We start from the raw sequence: 23,604 nt of genomic DNA, 5'->3' as shown, positions 1-23,604 counted from the left end.
CTGCCGTTTGGCGGTCACGGCTGCTGCAGGCCGGGGACGGACGGGCTGTGGAGGTCACGGGGTGAAGCGCTGCTGGCATGGTTTATTCCTGGGGTGTAGGTAGGTCAGCGTACCTGTACCAGCCACAAATGCTGTTTTCAGAGCACGATACAGAATTGCTTAAAAACACCACTGTTACATGAGGCAAAAATACAAATTCCTTCTTTTGGGGAGGCGAAGGATGGAAAGTGCTTAAGCACGAGGCCGATGAGCAACTGTTTTAACCCTTCCCCAGGAGGTGTGGCAACATGCCCCTGTCCAACAGCGCAGGTGGGACTGAGAAAGCCTATGGCAGTTTTACCTCTTTTTAATTGAAGTGGTCTTTTTTTTTTTTTTTTTAACTCTCCTCAGCCTCCGAGGCTGCTGTTAGTACTACCCAAACCCCACCTGACTCCAGTGTCTCACGGGTGGCAGTCTTCACGCAGTCAGCGAGGGGTTGAAGGAGGCCTGAGAGCTCTGCGCAGGGCACGCTGCCAGGTCTCCGCAGGTGGCCCTTGAATGGCTGCCTGCACAGGACGGCAAACACCACCAGACAGGCAGAGAGCACGTTCTTTTCATCTTACGTATTTCACTACATGATGTCTAAAATGTAGGAGTACTTTTTGTTTGATCTTTCTTTTTGTTTCAGAAAGAAACACACCAAAATTCTTTCACTTGTTTTCCTCTACTATATTTGTTTCATAGGAAAAACTTAGCTTACTTGATCAGATCTAGCGTATGCCTCGTTCAGGATCATGTTATCTATAATACCCTACCTCAGAACACTCCAGAGAAAAGTCTTAAGTACCTTCCCCTAAAAAGGTGTGATTACTCCGTCCTGCTGTTTCAGCACAAGAACTTCAGTAATTTTTCTCTCCCACAGCCTCTTTTACTAATTTATTTGAACCGTTATTTTTGTTAGCTTATTCTGTTTTATGAAGATTCTAACATTGCCTGTTGTTACTGGAATGTGCAGGACAGCATTAAACACACCAGTATGTAGGTCAGCCTAGGACTAAACAATTTGAATAACTGCTGTTACAGGCGTCGTATGCTCTTCTTTTTTAGCTATTCTACTTTAAGATACATGCTTTAATTTTCTGTTACTGATTCTACTTTAACTCACAGAGATTAAAATTGTGGTGGACAGTATTTACATGACTATTTCCCCCTATGGTGCTATCCAGAATTGATAAAGGCTCGAGGGTGGACTTGGATTTCTGGAAAGCCTTTGACTGTTTCCTTCACCAAAGGTTCTTAAAGAGATTTGGTTGCCATGGAAGATTATCAGAAATCCTTATTAAAAATAGAATAAAGAATAAAAGGTTTTTACAGTAAAATCCCACGGAGTTCTGTGCTAGGATTTGTACTGTTGAGTATGCTCATTGTAGTTTTTAAATAATTTTGCTCTTCTATAATTTCTATTATCTTTTGTTAATTTTTCCCCCCTCTTCATTTCCTTACTGTTTCTCCTTTCTATAATTTTATGTCCTTTTGCTTCTCAGAAAGTATCACCTCCTAGCATCTGTCACTTCCTACCAACCTTTACCCAGTTTCCTCCGACCCATTTCACAGAAACATAAATTCTGCATTCCAACTTCTTGATTTTGCATGCACTTTCTCTGCAGATTCAACCTCTCACATATTTGTTTTCTTTATACAGTTTCTATAGGCAACTGCTTTTTTCCTGAGTTTATGCTGCATAAGCCAGGGAGCAACAAAAGCCAGCTGCTTTCCAGGGAACATGGAGCTAAAAGCGAGAACACAGCCAGCAAGGCAGAGGCTTCACCAACCAGGGCCCCATCCCACAGTATGCGAGCAAGGTGAGCAGGGCAAGTCCAGGGATGTTCAACCGTGAGTTCAGATGGTCAGGCAAGTTCATGGTGATGAGGCAAGTACAAGCTAAAGTCCGGAAGGCAAACCGCTTGTCAGGGTCAGGCACAGTGCCATGATCATCAGGTGGTTCTGAGGTCAAGCTGGGAATTCAGTCCACAGGTCACAGTCCAGCTCAGTGGAGTCCATGGCCAGGCACAGGCACGACTGTGACTCAGCTGAAGGCCTAGGGCTGAGCTTAAATAGAGTGGCCTATGGGCAGAGGGTGTGGATGGAGGCACCAAGTGAGGCCATTAAGGTCTATTCATGCACTCAGGGCCCTGACAACATACTCTGTTTCAGCAGGGTCGTCTTCCGTACATGCGAAACTACTGCAGAGAACAGTTTTCCACCAGAGAGCTAATGCCCGTTTCAGTGTTGCTCCTCATTCAAAACCATCTAGAAATTATTATTCATAAGGGATGGCTATGCTGGAAAGGTGTTACAGACTGTCGATAGTGCAGGGAGCTTGGCTGAGGTCTGGGAGAGGCACTCATTTGAAATAAAAGGCAGGCTGTATGGGTTTGGTAGTCTGGGATTATGTCAGAAGACATTGGCTCACCCATGGACTCCTGGCTGTTGCATTCATGGACCAGCCAGTCAAACAGCTGACTCCGAATGATTGAGTACTCACCCAGATAAACCAGTATTAGCACGCAGCAAGGATCTTTCTAAGGAACGTTACACTTAGAGCATACCAGATTCTACAGAGAACTACAATAGAAATGTATGTGGAGATCTGTGCAGCTATTTTACATCTTTCCAATTGCAGCTACACAGGGACACATCAGGAACACCACAGCACTGGCAGGCTGTGCTTAGAGTTCAGCTGAGGGGCAGAAGAAGTAGTAACAAAGGAAAGCTATGTAAGTTATGTAAAGTAAGGTAGTTTGTTTTTATTTTTCATTTTTTAAGCCTGGTTGGAAATTTCTTGATGACCTGCAGCTGACATGAATGTCTGTCAGCCAATTCTGGTTTTGTGCCAGTCAAAGATTATGACCTGTATTAGTATTCTAGAAGGAGGGAAGACTAGCTTGGCACGTCACGCCAGGACTGCAGTTCGATCTCCTGATGTCTAATGTCTGCTGTTACTACATTTTAAAGTCAGGTTAAATTAATTCTCACAACAGGAACTTACTTAAAATGTGTTCACTCTTTTTGACAGTGCATCCTTTGCCTTCTTGACAAAGCATCTGACAATCTCCCAGTAAGGGTTGTCTACCTTTCTTAACAAAAAAGAATGGCATTTGCTGCAGTAATTGAAATTGCTAGACTTAAAAATAAAATCTGATTCCTAAGTTTATGTTTTATTTTCAACGGGTCTTACATTATTATATCCAGTAATATGAACAATATTTAGTTCAGACATTACTTGGTGGCTTGCTCAAGAAAGCCACCTATCCAGACCCTTGAGTTTTCCCGTACCTTGTGTGGTAGATACGCACGTCTCCTGTAGTTTAAAAATATCCTTGTTGGAAAATCCTCATTTACAGGACTGCATCTAAAAGGGATTTTCTAAGCACTTGGGAACAAAGACGTCAGAATGTAAAAATATCAAACAGTGACACTTGGTGGTTAGTTATGTAACTTGCACATTTCTCGCCATTAGAATACATGAGATGAAAAATGATCCTCAGCTTTTTTTTAGTAGCTTGGCTGATATGATTTACGAAAGTCTGCATTTCCCAAGCATCTTACGAAAGCTTTAGAAGCATCAAATAAGCCTCACGATGCTCTGTGGGGCTGAGGCATATTGAATTTTTCAGATGCAGAAACTAGAAACTAACCAATTGCCAAAATATGTGCAGTTAATTATTACACGATACAAACTGATTTGATACCTGCTGTATTCCCAGGGCCTCACGTCCCTTCACGTCCTGTCATAATCTGTTACATCTTCCTGGCATATACACTCCCGCTTCCTTTTGAATCAAGCTCTGTCTATGTTGGAAGTTACTGTATTTTCATGAAAAAGGCATTGGCTATCTGTCTGTTCCCCAAATGTGGCCAATTTGGAAGTTCTTACAATCAAATAAAGATTATTAAGCATAATTAAACACCTAAAAATCCTAAACTATGAAATAAAAAACAAATCATGATTCTAACGTGAACCCAAGTTATTTGACTGGCTGAAGATTATCAGTACCTTGCTGGTCTCATGCAAGTTTGTGTTTCCTGATTGCATAAGAGACGGACCAGGCTTCCAAAAACTGCAGGTCACTGGCAGTCAGCACTCACAGTCTTGTGATTACTGCTGTACCCCCAGGGCCTGATGGCTCCTTAGAAAGTTACCCAACAGACTTGTGTCAGCTCTAAGAGTCATACCAATTCATTGCTTACTCCGTTGGGGTGTAAGAACGGGGCGGGGTGGGGAAACGGCTTATTTCATGATTGCTTTCCAATCTTGCCATGAATTGCATTTTACAAGAGTAGTAACTCCCAGAGCAGGCAGTGGTTGAGGTGCAGAGAAAATGTTACCATGATCTGAAAAGGAGCTCTTTGGGCACATGGTACTGGCTTACCTCGTTACTTCTATCTGAGAAAAACAGCTTGGGGACATGAAAGGATAAAACCAGGAACCATAAAAAGAGACAGTCCTGGTGGCTGAAATACTACTGGCATAGCTGACCATTTCACAGTGTTTCTGGTCCATGCACTTGTATGATTTTTGGTGAGGGCAGGAGGTACTGTTATTGGTGGTTTAGGTAAGAAGAAAGTAGGAAGATATAGGGTATATAGGGATGTCTATACTGCCCAGTTAGCCAACAGGACTGACTAACTGTGCTGTGATGTGTTTGAAGGAGATCCCATTGCTTTTTCTCTGAGATGCTCTGTGATACTTTCCAGGTCAGTTATGCCCTGAGGGAAATGGGAGCAATGTCATGATGATGAATGTAAAATTTTTCACTATATAGCTGAAATATCTATTTTGTAAAATACTCTGAAATATTTTGTCTGGCTGTTATAGGAGATGAAAGTCATTATAATCTATTTGCTATCAAAAATAGTAGGAATTCTGCATATTTTGTATATTAATTCTGAAAATTAATACCTTGTACAAGAGTATATTCATTGAAGGAGTCTTGTATTCAGGCTTTTCTGAAAGGTGGAAATATTTTCACATGGAATAAGCATCTTTCAAGTATTTTCACATTTGATGGAATCACTTGAGGCCCTTCTTGGAAGTCATTCAACTATGAGAACACTTGCTTTTAATAAAAGACTGTTTAAGCCAGTGGGATTCCTGGAATTCCTGAGCCATTTATGCTCTTCTTTACACTTTTCTTAGCACATCTTAACTCAATGAACATTTTCTTTGATCTCCACAGACTTAATGGTGGTAAGAAATAGTCATTGCATTAAAACCATGAAGGCTTGGACTGGCATTTCTAGTCTGTCTTACAGTTAATTTTCTTTTGACTGGAGTAATTCTGAAGTCCCTGGTTACAAAATTTCAGGTATAGTTATTTTAGCCCATGTGATACAGTGAGTGTGTATATAGAGTACAAATGCATCTACACCTGTTACATGGAATAACAATAACAACACAATTATTGTGTTATTATTTTAGTATATTTAGTTTATTATAGTAGTTTCAGAAAAAAATAGCAAGTACTTATAAAAATATTAAGGTTTATCATATGTCAGTGAAGTAGTCATTGATAAACTGAAACAGATGTTGCTTTAACAATATTGTTAACATGAGCTATGCAGATCACATTTTATTACAGCGAATATTAAATTGCAAAGTAGGAATCTATTATTAATCTATCTCATGCGTAAGACACATAAACAAAACCTAGACAGTTTTTTATCTTTTATTGGCGAAAGAAGAGAAGGGGAAAGGAGCCGAATGGACAGAGAGGCTGCTTGGACTTGATTTGAAGCAACTGTTAAGTTACTTGCCTCGGTACTCTTCAGAGCCAGAGGCTCTGCAGAAATGTGGCTTCTTTTTAAATCATATATGTGAGTGTCTCTGACCAGTGCACTGTCTCTAAATTCTCCCGGGGAAAGGAAATTCAATTTGCAGGGTCACATTGAAAAAGACAAGATAGACTGTATGAGGACTACCTTACCTGGCCACTCCTTAAAGAACTGGAAAAGAGGAGTGCAGAGAATGACGGATTATCTCTGCTTTAGTATAATGTAATTCCCATGGCGGGGGTGGGGGGGGGAGGTTAGAGAAAAGGTGGAAATAATGCCACAGAGTCAAAAGTCATCATACCTCATTACATTCCATAAAAATTTATACTGGAAACAAAGCAGGTCAGAGCTGGAAAAATAACTACCCACATGTATAAAAAAGATTGTGACCAGATCTTTGTAATTGGTACCTTTTGGCTTCATACGGCAGGAGAATAAACGATGAACATCTTTAAGGAATGATCTACCTCAATTATCTCAGGAAAACATCTCAGGAAAATATCTCAGGATTGGGAACTATTATGAACAGTGACTCGAGCAGGATAAAATATTTACACCTCTACAACATCGTTTTTCCTCAACAAGACTTCACTTTGTCACTGCAACCTTCTCTCCTAGCATGCTCTCTTGCTGCCTCGGTTGCGTGTCTAGCATTTGTCAATCTCATGTCTATGCTTTTCTATTTTTGGCTTTTTGATTACTTTCTCACAGATATCTGCACTTCTATTTTAGTACTCTTATCTTTTTTTCAGTGAACAAGGTCACAAGTGAAAGCGGGCTTTGGCAATTCCAGTATTAGCTAGCTGACATTAATCGACATCATGGAACTGTTGGCACTGTCATGGTAGCAGCTCCCGGCTTTACAAGTTCACATGTATTAAATTTCTCAGATACAATTTCAGCTGGTGCCCGTAACAAAAAATTCAGTACTGGGATATGAACTATGACAGAGACGTATTTGTCACAAACAAATCCACATTCTCACTTTCAAATCCTGTTTCCATAGGTGCATTGAAAAGGCAGGGCGATGTTGTGACTTCATTTGACTAAGGCACCGGTTTGGCGGGTGGTTTTGTGTCCCAGCAAGACCCTTTGGTTTGTAGATTCTGATCCTGAGAATATCCTTGCGCTTATTTACTATTGTGCACCAAATACTCCAGTATTCACCACAGTCTGGGATTACTCCATGAGTAGGGTCATGAGTGTGGTTTTTTCAGCTCACAAACTTAATTTCCAAAGAGAAGTAATCGCTTTAGATTGATTCTGTGCCAGGGTACTGGTACGTAGGCTTGCACAGAGAAACTAATTCTGGTAATATCTAATCTCTCTAAACACAAATCAATTTTCAAAACTCTTATGTTCCATTGTACCTATTATTGTCTTACTATTCAGAAACATTATCATCGGTATAGAAGAGTCACTGAATAAAATGTTACTAACTCGTTCATTATTTTTAAGTGGAAAAATAACAGCTAAGTTATTAAAGAGTAATCCTTTCTCAACATCTATAAATTGGTGTGAAAAATTACTAAAAGACATGTTTTTAAATGGAGTATTTAAATAGTATTCTCTAGTTGAAGAAGAAAAGTCTGTGTTCAAAAATAGAAACACTAGGTGAAAATGTCATAGCTGTGATTTGCTATTAAATAACACAGAAACGTCTAAAAGCCAACCATAGCTAAACAGAGCAGGATAGCTATAGCTATAAAGCACAAGATGAATTGTTCTGATACTCACTGCAACATTTATATCAATGCCATTTTTCTTTTTTTCCTTTGAAAATAAGCTTCAATTTGCCTAAAAATTTTGAACACATTTTCTTTCATATTTTAAGATTTTCTTGATACAGCATATTCCAAACAGTGAAAGCCAACTCCTACAGCAGGGGGGGGTTGAGCCTCTTCCTGGCAGATTGCTTGCTCTAAGCAGTCCCAGGGAGGTTACAATTCTTTTTACTGGCGTTTCTAACAAAATTACATTTTGCACTTGGATCATTTTTTAAGATAAAAGTTACGATTGTCTGATTTTACTAGCTGTTCACTTCTGTTTCCATTTGAAGACATTTCTCTCTTGCTTTCCTGATGCTCTTCACTGACAGCTGGTCTGATACATTTTGCTCTTGCACAGGAACTGGGTTTACAGCGGTTCTGATAGCTCCTCATTTTAGCAGAACACTGTAAAGCCTGCCTACATAGCCAGCAGCCAGCAGCTACCACTCTTACATCCCAGGATGGAATTAGGTCACAGCTGGGACACACTGAGAGTTCATGATGCAAAACTCCATCTCAGCTGAAAACCCCCTGGTTTGTGTCAAATGCCATTACACAGGCCCTGCTCCAAAACACTGCCAGGAAGTGTTATTTCACATCTTTATACTTCTCAGTTCCATCTTCTTACTTCTGAGTCCCAATTTTTGGTTAGGTAGGCTTTTGTGGAGTAGAATAAGAAACATTATTTGTAAAATTGGGAATTAATAATGCAATAATACGAGTGGTTGGCATGAAAAGACCCGTGGCTTTGATGGGACTATTCGACTCTGCAAAATAACTCGGGCACGTCAGTGTTTGCCAGCTCAAACTCCAAAGCCAAAATGACAAGCTTATTATCAGTAAACAGTATTATTTGCACCGTAGTTGTGCTTTAAGGCCTCAACCAAAGATCTAGCATCAAAAAAGCCCAACCTACAATTAGACAAAATGGATCCAGGATTGCAACTTTCAGGCATGTACTGGGAGCAGAAAAATTAGCAAGGCAACAGGAATGGCTGGCCACAGGCAATCATGTTTTTACTGATTTAACATATAGATTCACAGAACTTAAGAGGTTTTTCTGGTGTCTGTTATCTTTCTCAAAGTATTCTGGAGCTATGTGAAGGGAACCTTGCTATTATTTAACAATCTTTCTCTGGCAAATGGGTATGGTCAAATTCAGTGAGTTAAGCCTAATAAAATCTGTTTCCCCATTAAAGAATGGGCGCTGAGGAAAGTGCGAGAAGACTGCAGATTCCCTGCTGTCCTCCATCTAGCTGTGCCTGGGGGTGGGGAGAAGTGCTTTGAACTGTAATGATAGCTGGGCAATAATAGGTTTAGAGTGACATAAAAAATGAAACCAGAATCCTGCTTATTGAAGCAATGCAGAATTTAGCATCCGGTTTCCAAGACTATCATGCCTGTTAGGTAAAGGCATAAGTGACTGCAAAAGAGCCATAGCACTATGCCTACAGCCCCTGGCAAGTAAAAGGAAATCTTCTGGGCTCATTTCACCTTTACAAAACGTCTATAATCTTTTTGCTGTTATTTAGTTAGAGGGGATTTCACCTCTCTATTAAAACCATTCAAATCCTTTTTTGAGTTAGTACTAATCAAATACTTGCGTGGCCTAGCTAAAATAGATTTAATGTGTTCCAACCAATTTTCCAGTGTATAAACATTCCTGTCTAAAAATCACAGGAATAGCTGACATCTTTGTTAGCAGCCTTTATGAATTTAAGATGTTGAGCAGAGTAGTTGGGAAAAGGTTGGAGGGAAAGAGCTATGCTCAGATATTTGGTGAGTCCATTGGGGGGATGCATTTTACTAGAAGAGCCTGGAGAGGATGCCACTGCTTACACTGTGTCAGTTCTCTGGATAAAGAAACGGCTCAAGCTTCTGCATCTGTCAGTCTGGCACCTTTAATAAGTAATTAAATCACACTGTAGATTTGTATACATACTTGGATAAATAATAAATGACAGCTAGCACGCTAGCACGCGAGCATGCCTGCATACCCAGGGCAGGAAATCGCAAACAGTATTTCATTTGTTGCCAATTTATCTGTAACAAAGTGAGGAAGATGCCCTGGGGACTGATGACTAACAAGGAGCATTGTTTATGGTACAAATCCCATCCGGTTATTAGTCTTTGAAAAGTGCTTTGTTTAGCTTATCAGTGCTTCAGCAGGAATGCCAGGGGCATTATTTTTGTTTTAAGCATATTTCTATTCCAATATTACTGACTCCTGCTCCACTCCTCCATAAGAGGTTATGTGTTACCTGAGGGCTGAAAATGAGGCATGTGCTTCAATGCCTTGTTGAGTCAGGATCAGGATGGTTAACACTGCACAAAACCAAGCCCTTAACAGGTCTTCTTATTAATTTTGCTGCAGTAAATTGAAGAACAATCTTTACAGAAATCAAGCCTTTCTTAAGGACCACAGAGCGTGACAAAGAATAAATACTTTATGAAGGATATATATGCCTATCAATTAAAATTATTTCAGCATACTAGACCTTCGGCTTAAATTCTACACTTAATTAATTGGACAATATTGTGTTACACAATATAATTCTGCAGTTATGCAATTCCAGAGTATTACAAGTGCCTGGCAAGTTTTAAGCCTCTTTCACAGTACTGATAAGATGCTACTCTATCAGATGATCAAAATACCTGTAGTGTGCCCTTGATCAAGTTAATATTTAAAAATAGCAATGCAATTTTTTTATTGGGTTCAGGTATCTTTTAAATTGTGTTAAACAACTTTTGGAGGGAGAAGACTGATTTAGAAAGGGCGAGCTGTTTGTTTTTTTTTTCCTGTTTTTTTAGCAGACACTTTATTTGAGGGGAAAAAAACCCCACCACATTTTCATAACCGTAATTTAGAAAACCTAACAGACCCTTGTGATTGGGCAACTAAGTTAATAATTGACAAAGATGCATAGCTGGCCTTAATGAATGGTTCCACACCGACACTGTCAGCGGGTGTAACTTACTCAGCTCCTCTCAGACATTTCTGGAAAGAGGAATGGTAAGCCCAACTTTATGTAGGTCTTCTGAACCACGGTAGGAAGTGTTCATTAGAATGATTATGAATAAATAATTGAAGCATTTATTTATACTTTCAATCATTAGATTACTTTGGAAAATTTGCATGAATCAATTCTTCCCTTTAAAATATATCGTATTTTTAATTTGCTTGTGATTAGGTTAAATATGTATTGTCAAATAATGAGCTGTCCAGTGTATCCTCCCTGATCATCTTAATTGGCCTTGTAATTGAGACACGGAGCAGCTGCTCACCTATCAAAGGAATCTGACCAAGAGGTCACACAGTATCATGCCTTCCTAACAAGTTTAAACCTCAAAGCAAGGTCTATTTTACTTTTAAATAATGGCACAGGTTCATGGAAAACCAAATAAATGTTTGTTAGCACTTGAATCTGCTAAGTGCTTTTTAAACTTTCATTCCTTCTCTTCAAACATGCTGGTAAGAGTGGACTCACCACTGATGCTTTAAAACTAAATTTCCTTTAGAACGGAAAGATGCTGTGAGCTGAGCTGTGTCACAGAGATAAAGGTTTATACCCAGGAGCCTCTGGCTTCATAATCAACAATCTGATCACTACTTCACGCCTTTCTTTTGCATGCAAGTATTAAAAATGTAGCAAAACTAGTGGCTGTGGTTTAGTACAATAGGCCTGGTTTTGCAGAGTTCTGCCAAAATTATTTTCTGAAATGCTCAGCTTTCATTTTAAGCCAAAAGATGTGTCCAGATTTGAAAAGATCTCCTTTTTCTCAAAAATCTGACTGTCACACAGGGAACTTCTGGGCTTGAACAGTTTCAAAGCCTGGCCCCTGATGAGGTACCTACATGGAGAATTCTGTGGCAGGTCTGACCCCAAAAGCACGTAACACCTGTGGTGCTCACTGAGAAAGGAACATAAACATAAGGACCCGATTTTAGAAAAAGTTGAAACTGTGTTTAGAAATCAGCGTGTAAACTTCCCATGGTCTTTGCAAACAGCAAATTTAAAATTTGACAAGAAGCACTGTACGTCGTCATCCATTGCAACTCCTGTAATCTTAATGTAAGTAAGTCTTCAAAAGCCATTTCCGTCATGTGTGAGCATATATGTCACAGTACATGCAACCTACTATCTTCTTGCTAGTTCATGAAAGCGGGGAGGTTCATTTTCCCTCAGTACTTTTACATAGGAAGTCACTTTACGTCCATCATCTAATATAGGTGCCTGGTCTGGTGAAAACTGCTGATGGTCTCCATTGGTGTGGCGATGAGGGCTTTCTCACTGGATGTGGGGGTTGAATGTCTTTGGTCAGTGAAAGCACTATGCCAGCATGCCCTGTGTGGGGAAAGCTTTCACCACGGAAAATTATTTAAAAGGTGACCAGTGCTGCTCCTGGAAAATGCTGAGCCCTGCCCACTTCTTTCAAAGAATACTCCTGTGCACTTGAGAGGATGCTGGGTCCCCCAGCTTCACGACATGATGGGGTTTTCCTTGCAAACGGTGAGAGTTTAGACACAACCTATGTGTTTAGTATTACCATTGGCTAGCAGTGGGCACCTCCAGTACTTGGTCTGGGTGAGTTGGGTATAATCCTTACGTGTCTCAGTCTCTCTCTGTGCGGTAGTATAAGGTGCTCGGGAGTCTAACTCTGGACTAGGGAATTAACCAAAAGATAGGTGTTGTGGCACTTAAAATTTGAGGTGGCAGAGTTTAAGGCTTTCTCTGGATCTTTGGATTGTAAGTCTGTTTATCAGAATAATTTGCTTCTGAACTTTGGGTGGGTTTTTTTCCCCACTTCTTCCAAATGAGGTAAATTGACTTCTACTGGACTATACATTGAACTTTCCCATTCTGGCTGTAGCGTGATTCCCAAGAACATACAGGCTAAACCACCAATATTTTAGGGTTTTTGAAGATGAATCTTAGACAAAAGCTAACATTAGATGTTCAAAATGTTATTAAGAAAATCGTACAGAAAATCTTGACTTGGGTATCTTCCTTCATGTAACACAATGGGAGTACTGTGGTTGTGAAGTATGAGGAATTCTTGAGCTTCCCTCTGTCTCTTCGACTTGGGAACAGACTCATTTCAAACCTCACCAGTGTGGCCAGTATGAATCCTGAAGGAACTTCCAAACTTGGTTTTCTGTACTAGGCATTGTGGCACTCCTTAATTTGACTGCAGCTAATCAACAGTTACTGGAACATGATGTTTCTGGTGACAAATGGTGCAAGTTTGCCTCACTTTTCCCAAAGCAGAGGTGTTCCTGGCACAGGAGCATAATTTCCAGATGCTACATAGACATCTTCCATAGTCCCCTTTTTATTCATCGAAACTGCTTTACGGTATCAGCATGGCATTATCCAGGCCTGGGATTTTCAAAGGTGAGATAGACACCAAGATCCAAATACAAGGCTATGAAATAATAACTTTTATGGGCACTCTCTAAGTTTCTAGCCTAAGATGTTAACAGGAACGACAATTTTAATTACTGTTTCTAATTACACGTAGAGCTACTGTATGAGAGGAAGCTCCCTAAAGATCTGTCGTTTTAGGCAAAGTCACACTAAATATTTCATTTTGTTAAGACTATTTAACGCCATCAAAACCTCACAGCCTCGTGACACCAAATACTAACTGCCATAATCGCTACTTCAATCTCTAATTCCATCTGCTAGTTCAAATGTTCAAAGGCTGGCTCAAGATTTTGGAAGGGGTAAATTAATTCTGGCAGACTTATAGCTATGTCAGATATCATCCGTCTTCTCTTTCTATCAGATCCAGCTGGGCGGTCCCCTTATATAAAGCCAACTCGAACACCATTTTGAGTGCTTGGACTAAATAAATCAGAAATTTGATTATGTGAACATAATCTATTAAAAATAAATGAAAGATTTGGCATGTTTTTCCTAGCCTATCTACTCAGGACAAGACTAAGCCACTGATATCTTTGCTGAAGGTGACTCCGAGTGTCTTTTTCCCGCTAAATGCTCTATTGATGTAAAAATGGCTATACCAGGTCAAACCAGGGCCATCTTGCCCTCTCTGCAGCAATGGATGCCTGCAGAAGAATAAAGAAACATTGATGCTGCTTCCCCACAATACTCTTTCATTCTCTAGCAACTTATGGTTCAGGAGCTTCCTCAGTCAGAGGGACAGTACTTGATGCCCAGTACCTGCTGAACTCAGAAATTTCTAGCATCCATAACAAGAACGTCCCCTGCTTAATTGTAAATGCAAAGAACTGCCTGGGTTTTTTCCCTCGAAATTTGCCACCTGTTTGTCATACTGCCAGAGCTGGTTGAGTTTCCCACCTTGCTTCATTCAGTAGGAGGAGAGACTACAAGATAAAAAAATGCTGCTTCATGGTACTGAGTTTGAATTATTTTTCTTCATCGTATACATGCACGTATTCTTCACCTAGTGTCATTAGTATAGGATCATTGCCTGGATCTTTGCTTTAATTCAGAGTCCTAACTCTAACTGAAATGCTCTGAGAGCATTTTCAAGGTCTCAACAGCAACTTGCCCTCAGCTGACAAGTTTCCAGCCCCTTCGTGGGGTAGCTTACCTCAGCAGCCAGAACTGGTATCATATGGCAATACAGCAACATTCAATCTTCCTATTTTCTGAACAGCACAAACTCTGTTTCTGCAGGCTTGCTCATTAAGTCAGCAGAAGATGAGTCATCTGGAAAAAAACTATAATCATTTGTCCCCTAGGAGTCGTATAGTAAGTTAATTATTGTACAACACATTCTAATACAAAATACACGAGCCGTTTCAACTTGTTGAGGTTGCAGAGGGCAAGAGAGCTTTTCACAATTTCCATCGGTTACGGTCTGGGAATGCTGGGTTTCCCTTGACTCAGTATCTATTGCATAATCAGAAACACATTTGGTTCCCTTTGTTGTATGAGAGAAAGCTAAAGAAATGTGTGTATTATTACTTTGCAAAAATAAAGAGCAGATACCTAATGGACTTATGTATGCTCTGGGGCTGTTCCTCAGCTGACGAAAACTACTACAGCTTGTATCAGCTGAAATAATGCTCTTCCGAATCTGCAAATACCCCAATGGCATGGGAAGTCAAAATATAGGCATGTGATGCGCCATATGAATTTTAGGTAGCATTGTGTTAAAACCTGCTTCCCTGGTGTTCACCTGTTGGTGTACTGGACTTGACTCTGATCATTGTTATGTTTTAGTTATTCATATCCAGCCATCCCAGCTTTGTTGGGCTATTGTGTGCTTGTTATCTCAGCAGGAGATAATTTTATCAGTGCCTAGAGAGGAAAATCTGGAAACAATGTAAAAGCCTTCAGCATCTGAAATTTTTCTGTTGAGAATCAGAAACAAATACATCTATAACTTCACAAATCGTAAAGGAGGAAGACTTTTTCCAGTAGTTACAGCACATTGTTTTAAAACTTCCGGTTCTTCTTATTTACAGATCCTCTTTATAGGAAGGAAAGACTGGTGTTAAAGATGCTGGTTTAAAATTACTAATTTGGTGAGCTTGTCATTTTAGACATGGCTGCAGCAAAAGACCCAGTTTCCTGCTCATTCCTTTGGCAGACCTACGTGAAGACCTCTCTCTTCTTTCTTGAATGATTACATTAAATAAAAATAAAATCTTTGTCTGTTGTCAAATGAGCTTGAATCTTTACAGTCACTCTGGATCTTCTAGTATTTGACATGCAAAATATAGACCCTATTATTTTTCTCTTTATCAAAACTTCTATAAGTAGGTCAAATACTTGGAAGTGTATTTATTCATCTGTCATGTAGACAGATGCCAATCAGGTATCTGAAAAACAAATAAGTGATCCAAATTGGGCAACAAGGGACAGCAAGCATACAGTGATACTGTAATCCCCAAATACGCCACCAGCTCATCTGAATGCCTTACTTCAGCAATGGAGAAATAAAACCCATTCCATATAACGCTGGACCTCTGTGGTCATTAAGAAACATGTGAAGTTCATAATTTTTTGATCAAAATACAAAATAAAACTGTAATTGACACCATCTCCTGTTAAGCCTTGCTAAACATGGGTAGTCAGTGGAGGACAGTCAAGAACCTTCAAAACTCTGCCCTAAAATGGAGGAACTTCCTTGGAAGCTCCCTCCCAATTTCGGAAGTGCTCCTCTGTTTCTGGGACAAATAGAAACATTGAAATAACTTTATCTTGAGAAAGAAAGGACACTAATCACATTATTATTACTACATTTTCTTCAAAGACTGATCTCATTGTGGTTATGGCAATCGAACATATGCTCAAATGCAAGTTTTTCCATGGTGTGCTAAGACAAAGCAGGCAGGTCCATCATCCATTACAGATGATGTGAGGCATCATAATAAAGGCAGCTAAAACTTTCAGTGTGGTAAGGAAGCTGTATCAAGTAAGAACAGGTTTTTTTATCTCCCACTGTATCAAACAATCCTGGCATAGATGAATATACCGCCAAATAGATTTTTACTGTTTTCAGGCAATGATTTAGGAGCCAAGCCTGGAAGACCAACGTACATCCTTCAGCCTTTCCCTTGGAGAAGTATTATAATACAGATGTGCTTCAAAATGCCTTGTTAGCATTTCAGAGGCTTACAAAATTCTTATCTTCCCACTCTAAAAACAAAGCTCAATATTACTCTTAATTATAGACTTTGCTAAGCAAAGGGAAGGATTGTTTGGAAGCAATTTATTTACTTAACTAAAGGAGTCTTTTCATTACATAGCCTATGGTACACACTTAAGAATACCATTCTGCCACCCAAGGAAGGCAGAGAATGCACTGGTCTGTAGTTCAGTACGTTTAAGTGATAGACATGACTACAAAGGAGGAGGAAAAAGATCCAAAAGCTACCGAGGCAGACTTCAGGTGCTGTCTGATTAGTAATGACAGCTAGACAAGCCAGTGGTGCAAACTCGACCGGCTTTCAAAAACATAAATATTATCCAGTGGTGTGTGGATATATCACTGGAAGCAGAAACGTGGCGTCATGATCTTACCTCTGACACTGGTCCTTGCTGTAGGATTACACAAAGCGCTTCATTTCTTTGTGCCTAGTTTTCATCATCTGCTGAGGTAACGATTAATTATGTGTAACATCTATACTTAGTTTCTGTGACTCTCTGTTAATCATAGTAAATTATTGTTAATGAACCGTATATGTCAATCAAAATACTCATTTACTGAAGACTCTGTACTACTTCTCTTCCAGGAATCAGTCCAAATTTGGCAACCCAGTAATCACAGTGACTTCAGCTGCCCCATCTGTCTCCAGACAGCTACCCTCCCAGTAGAAACCAACTGTGGACATTTATTCTGTGGTAAGTTTTCTGGATTGACAGTGCGGTGCTTATACAGTCTACTAAATAAAGCACTCTCTTTACAGAAATCTCAAGTCCTATGTAAGAACCAGGACCAAGCCCTTCTCCCTGGAATTAAATAAGTGCTCTCACTAGAAGCAGGAGAAGTCCCATCTTTATATCCCCCAAAAAATCAGTATTTTATTTGCTCATTGCTTTCACATCTACAAGGTGCCACTTTTAAATGCCCAAGAAGTCTTAAGACAACAAGAAATAACAGATCATCTCCCAGGATACTGTTAAATTACAACACAAACTCATGGAATGGGTAAAATGCACCAGAAAATCACACAATTTGTATTCAGCTATGCAAAAAAACCCTGTTATAAAAATCAACAGTCTAATAATCATACAGTTTGTAACTGTGAAAGCTCAAGATGTAACAAACATGAAGTCTTATCTTCAAGCATGAACTCACTTCTGGGAAGACAGCTTGTCTTTTTAATCAACAGCATAAAAATCCAGCTATCCCATAAAATTAATTCTGATTGATTGTATTTATATTGGTGAAAATTGTGAGTAAGACATACTGGGCTTAGGTCTGATTCTGTTCCACAGACTCGCTTCCCATGTGAAACATTTGCCTAAAATAGAGCAGAAGTGATCTAGAGCAAGAAGGCATAATTACATTGGTTTGTCGTCCTGTAAAAGCTTTCTAAACCACAAAAAAAAAAGTGGAAGTTACATATAAACCAATTCAAAAAGTGAGTTTCTAGTCATCTATAAACCTTCTTTTAATCTGTTTATTGTTTTTGCAGTAAATCTGTGTGGTCATACAGGGGAAAAATGTTCAGACATCTCAACACGATGCATGCTCAGTAACTGTTTATTCCAGTCCAGGATCAGTCTTAACAGGAAAGGGGCAGATCCAAATTTAGAGGGTCCTTCTGTTAAGGCTGGCCATGGTGTGGTCTCCTGTTCTCCCCCAGTGCATCTATAGTCACTGGATAATCTACGTAAAACCATAATTCTCTAGAGAAAGGTGCCTGCTAAATGCCTTCTTTGAGGCTGCTAAGCCATATGGTTAGGATTACAACACTTAAAAAATTTTTCAAAGGGAATAAAAGGATGAAGCATGGAATAGTGGAGGGAGTTATGTTCATAATTGCATTTATGTAGGGCATGTCAGGATTTTTAAGGCCCACATTATGCACCAGTAGAGCCAGTGAGAGCTTTGCACCTGCTTTGCAAGGCAGCAGGATAAGGCCACCAGCATACTTGGACTGAACATTGTTTCTCTCAGACCTCCAAGATACATCGTCCAGTGAATTTACAGGTGAAGTTTACAACCTCACTGCCCCAGCTGTTTATCAGGTTCCTTGCTGAATGCTGTCATCCCCACCGCAGGGTTGGCAGAGGAGAACTGGAGTTCATGATCTGGTGAGGCTGGAACTGCCCATGAAGGTACTTCAGGGCTACTGTGCAGCATGTGATCAGTAATCACAGAATCACAGAATCACTAAGGTTGGAAAAGACCTGTCAGATCATCAAGTCCAACCATCAACCCAACACCACCACACCCACAAACCACGTCCCGCAGTGCCACATCCTCACGTTCCTTGAACACCTCTGGCAGAGGGGCAGGCAGGCGGCTGGAGGCAGTACTATCTGATACTGCACCAGCAAGACACCTCAGAAGACACTGGTCAGAACCATAAAGCTCCTTTCTACTGCTCTGGCGTTTACACAGCACAACCCCTCATCACCACTGCCACTATCTCCACCCTCTGAAACCACAACAAACCAGTGGATCACCAACAGCTAGGGATACTTTGTAGGGCTCGTCTTCTTCATGAGTGACACCATTTAATACTTTATTTTCATGTTCTTATAACACTGTTTTATAACATACAGGAAAAGGATGCTTTGAATAGAACTCACTCCAGGACAAACAGTAAGCATATGGCCTCTAAATGTGTTTCAAATAATGTCACAGTAGTTATAGTTTCAAGTACAAAGATAGACATAACAACAAAGATCATCAACATCCCTCTTTCTCTGGTTAATTTTCCCTTTTCCATCTGTGAATATGACATAATGATATGGACTTTATTTTTATTTTATTTCAAGATCTGCAAGAAGTGCCATATATGAACTTGGTATATACTGTTATCGTTAGCTGTATATATTTAGCTAGGCTTTACTTTCCTCAAGTACATCATCATTTACACTCTGAAGCATTGATTCCAGTGCAATGCATTATATATGTTATGACTATGTTTATATAGTAGAAGCAGCCTCTGTAACATGTCTGTTTTTCATGTCTTAAACCAATAAAACTTTACATTGGGCTTATCAAAACCATTCTGTGTAGATCTAAGTCTGTTGTGACTGAAATCAGTAATAAAACTTCTCTTGATGCCCTGTGGAACAGAGCTAAAGCAATGCTGAGCTCTCTTAATAAATTCCGCTCTGGTAAAAGTTTTATTTAAAAAATGTGGTCAACCCAGAGCTTTTAAAGAAGATTAATGTGGACTTATAAAAAATGTCTGATTTTATTATTAGTAGTAATTCATACAGTTTGTCCTGAAGTTTTCCTTTTCAGCTTCAGTTTGAACCATATGTTCAGGAAGTTCAACTGAAAAGTGATCCTTGAGCAATATTATTTTTTTCTAATTAACAATAACCACAGAGGTATTTTAGACAAACCTACAGACTCCCTCAGAAGGTTTGTGTAGCAGGCTAGATTAAAACAGGATTTTGTCTGTTTTATGAAAAATGCACCGAAGCACAAATAGGTCAACTTCAGAGGAGTCATTCCTTTCCTGTTCTACTAAACAAAGGATCCTGCATGCAGCTAATTTTAATTTCTACGGGGTTCTTTTTTGAAAGCCCTTGAAGAACTATGGGATCCATCAATGCCCCATTGTCATCCCTGGGACTGAGCACAGGCACAGCCGTAAGGCCTTGTGGATCACGACGCAGGATCTGGACCCAGCGGGTTGAAGCAGTTCCTGAAGTCAGGCGCAATGTTTGTCAAATGCAGACGTTCAAGTGAAAGCTGGAAGCTGGCTGCCAGACTGAGTTTATCCATACCGCATGGGGATTTAGATATAAACACAGCCATGTGCCCAGACAACTGGTCTGTATGTGCAAAAAAAGTAGAAGAGTCATAAAGAAAAACCCTGCACTCAAATGAAAACAGAAGTAAAAAGCACAAGTTGGAGCGAGGTTCGTAAAAAATATCTTTGGGCCAAATGGAACACCCTTAGCCCTAATATATAAGATGTAACTGATAGCTTCATGAACATTTTTATACTTGATTTCAAACACAGTTTCTCCAATATTCCCCTTTTAAGTGGCAAAAGACAAAGCAAGTCTGGGTGCAGAAAAACCCTGCACTGAGGGCTCCTGAAGACTTCTTGTTACAATACTGCTTACAAGAAACTACTTGCTGGCTATTTTTAAGAACGAAGAGCATTGTTCAGTTCAATAAAACAATTCCATCAAAATGGCAGCGCAGCGTTCTGCTCCTGTTTTCACTGGGGTCCTTGTCAAATCTGATCAGTTTAAATGTTGAGAGATTTTCTTCCCTGACCTGTCACACTGCACCCTGTGCCCGGGAGCTGAAAGTCAAGCTGTGCTGCTTCTGATTAGATGCTATTTATGCTTTGCTGTTTTTGCTGTCAGTGCCAGCACTGACGTTCACGTATGTCAGCCACTGCTGTCAGTTGTATGTGCAGTCTAATCTTACTGCCCTCAGACTCTGCCCTCTTTCACACCTAAGACCTTGGAATAAGAAGAGATGATGTTGTGTTTGGAAATCAGTTAGCAGTTGTCTGGGTAAGAAGAATCAAAAAGAATAAGATGCTATCCACAGGAAAAGAAACTGAATCGAAGTCTCCCTGAGGAGGTCCATGTATCTCCGGGTATACCAGCGTAGAAGAGCTAAGGCTCCGTTTTTACACAGTCACTTTGCAGAGTAAAACCACATATTAAAATGAAAGCAAAGAATTATGCTCATTTTTACAGTCAGTTGTAGAAAGAGGGTTTATTAATTCTGATAACTTCCTTGCAAACATTAAATATCCTCAAATATATTTCATATATTTTCTTTTTTTTTCTTTTTTTTTTTGGTAGGTTCCTGTCTGATCACATACTGGAAACATAGTCCCCAGCTAGCAGCAATAATCTGCCCTCTCTGCAGACAAAAGGTAAGACTTACCTCCATCTGCATTATGATACGTACAAAATGACAAGCTTGAGCTCTCAGGATCAACTTTATTTATCCTCTAAGTTTCCACAGCATTTCAAAACCCACCGAGACTTGAATGACCCTGCAGCCATGCACATTTATCATTTGACACATGTCATATCAGGAAAATCTGTGAAATATTAAACAGGCCTCTGGCATTTTACTTCTGTATAGTTTACTGAATCTCTGGGATAACTTTCCATAAAAAACAATATGGAAGTTCCTAATCTCGTCTAAACCCTGCCAGAGGCTGCGTGTTGTACTGGAAGGTTGGATGCAGGTTATAAAAGGAAAACGTTCTTGCTATTGTGGAACTGCCTGAGCTGGACAAAGGTCCAGTTGTGAGAAAGAGAGACTATGGAGAGACATGTACTACAGAACGCTATCCTTTATACGGCAGATTAAAATACACCGTGCTAATGCTGATCTTTTCTTACGAAGGTGGTTCTTCTGGATAACATCTCTTGTGAAAAGCAACAAGATAAGTCAAGTAAACAAATTGTACATGACATTAGAGATTACAACAAGCGTTTCTCAGGGCAACCTCGACCTGTAAGTATTTATAAATCTACATTTACCTAGTACTGCATAACACATAGAGGACTGAAAGACACCCAGCAACGAGAACTAGTTCATATCATTCTGTGAATTACCTTTTTATGCACTTGTTGGCAATACCATAGTGGAAGTGTTACCATCCACTGCTGGGTCCAGCACCTTCTAGTAAAGGTGCTTCTTGGAGTTGCCAGCTGAGAGTCCTTCTGCAGCCATCCTGGCAGGGAGGAGAAAGCAGTGTGGGATGAAATACAGGAAGCAAAGAAGAACTGACTAGAGATGGTCAGGCAGGAACTTTCAAATGTGAACTCAGATTTGAACGCCAGGATTTTAACATGCCTCTAAAATTTCAAATCAGATTCCAGCTTAGAAGGCAGCTGTTTTTTTCCCCGGGTATTGCCAAATTCAAACAGTCCACACTGGCTCTGCAGTTTCTTAAAGCTGGAGTCCCAGCTGGTACAGAGACGTGACAGGCAGTGGAAATGATGTGAAAGATGAGGGCGGAAGGCACAAGTCAGGCCCATTCTTGACAGCGTGTAGAGTATCACCAAAGCAAATCTTCCTCTCCTGTCACATCCTGGTAGGGGGCCTGAAAGGACTGTGGGGTCTGTTTCATTCTACGGACTAAACTAAGCACTGTGGAGGGGAATATTATATTTCAACCCAACAAACTCGCATTAATGAAGGGGAATAATCACTCAGTCCTATGGGTCCTGTCCACACCAAGGTGAGACTTGAGGCCTCATTTTCAAGCATTCATAGCCTACACTTGATGCCAGATTTTAAAGACAGGCGTATACTCAGTGCAGCCATTAAGGCCCAGTTTCCAAAGGATTCAATGTCAAGCATAATACTTTCTTTTCAAAGTGCTGGGGAGCGGGGATGCCTCTTACAAGTGTGCCTCTAGATCCTGCGAAATAACTGAACAGCGTAGGTGGATTTGGACAGCACAGAAAGCTTCTGCATTCAAGAGATTTGAATCTAAAAGTGCTTGAGACACATTCAGCTGAACGAACTGCATGCATCAGAATGCACAATAGCGTAACTCATCTGAATATTTAGTTTGCAGATTACCTTTATGACATGCCGTTATTCCTGACTCTTGCCTTGCGAGGAATCTTCACCTGGGATGGTCTCGTATGGATTTTTTTCCTAAGGGTTGCTGTTTGCTCCTTTGGAACTATCATATGCTTGTCTTCTCCATTTGACATGAAGCCTGGGCCTCTCTGTAGGACGCTTGGAACAGCTGACGACATGGTGGTTGTTTCCCTTCTTTTAATTTGCATGATAAACATTTGTCAGCAAATCGCATCTAATGGGGTAAATATGGCAAGGTCTGCAGCTCAGAGCATGCTGTCGGAGTCCTGACTGACTCAAACATGGATTCCTTGGTCAACCTTCATCAAGCGATGGCAGGCTTCTCTTTGATTTGGGGCAGCGTATGATGGATTTGTCATTCTGCTGCTGACAAAGGCTGAAGCAGGACTCAGCAATACTTGGCATGGCCAAGTGATTCGATGTGCAAGCGCTTAGAAGGCTAGTTTTACACTGTATACTTGCTAGACTCTTTCATGCTGCGTTTTTCTGTAACTTATCTTCGTACAAAGTGCCTGAATTGAAAATACCTAAAGCTATGAACAGAGCTTAAAGTTACAATGCCAATCAACTTGCAGTTGAAGAGTTTTAGAACTCTTTGAGCTTTTAACATTTTACATCTTGGCTCAATTTGAAAAAATTTTAATCTGAGAGCTTAGCAAACTGTACAATTTGCTAAGTCTTATATAACACAAGGCATGTTAGATAGTATCACTAGAAAATCTCGTATCAGTGCTTTGTGTTATCACCGCTGATGACACATCCACTGGAATACAGATTTTTACAGCTCTGC

General features: G+C 40.1%; 1 protein-coding gene across 1 annotated transcript; it reads left to right on the top strand.

The window, feature by feature from the left end:
- The first annotated feature begins 246 nt into the window (after positions 1–246).
- Positions 247–23,480, top strand: LOC104264771 (E3 ubiquitin-protein ligase RNF170). The gene is given in 7 exon segments (XM_009821973.2): positions 247–408; positions 1,691–1,814; positions 14,348–14,373; positions 16,819–16,927; positions 21,047–21,120; positions 21,603–21,713; positions 22,779–23,480. Coding segments are annotated over 7 exon segments (912 nt in total). The 3' UTR covers positions 23,085–23,480.
- Positions 23,481–23,604: the final 124 nt, after the last annotated feature.

The sequence above is a fragment of the Gavia stellata genome, chromosome 10 (assembly GCF_030936135.1).
Source record: "Gavia stellata isolate bGavSte3 chromosome 10, bGavSte3.hap2, whole genome shotgun sequence".
NCBI classification, from domain to species: Eukaryota; Metazoa; Chordata; class Aves; order Gaviiformes; family Gaviidae; genus Gavia; species Gavia stellata.
Note: the sequence above shows the minus strand (reverse complement) of the source record. Positions and strands in the feature narration are given on the sequence as shown.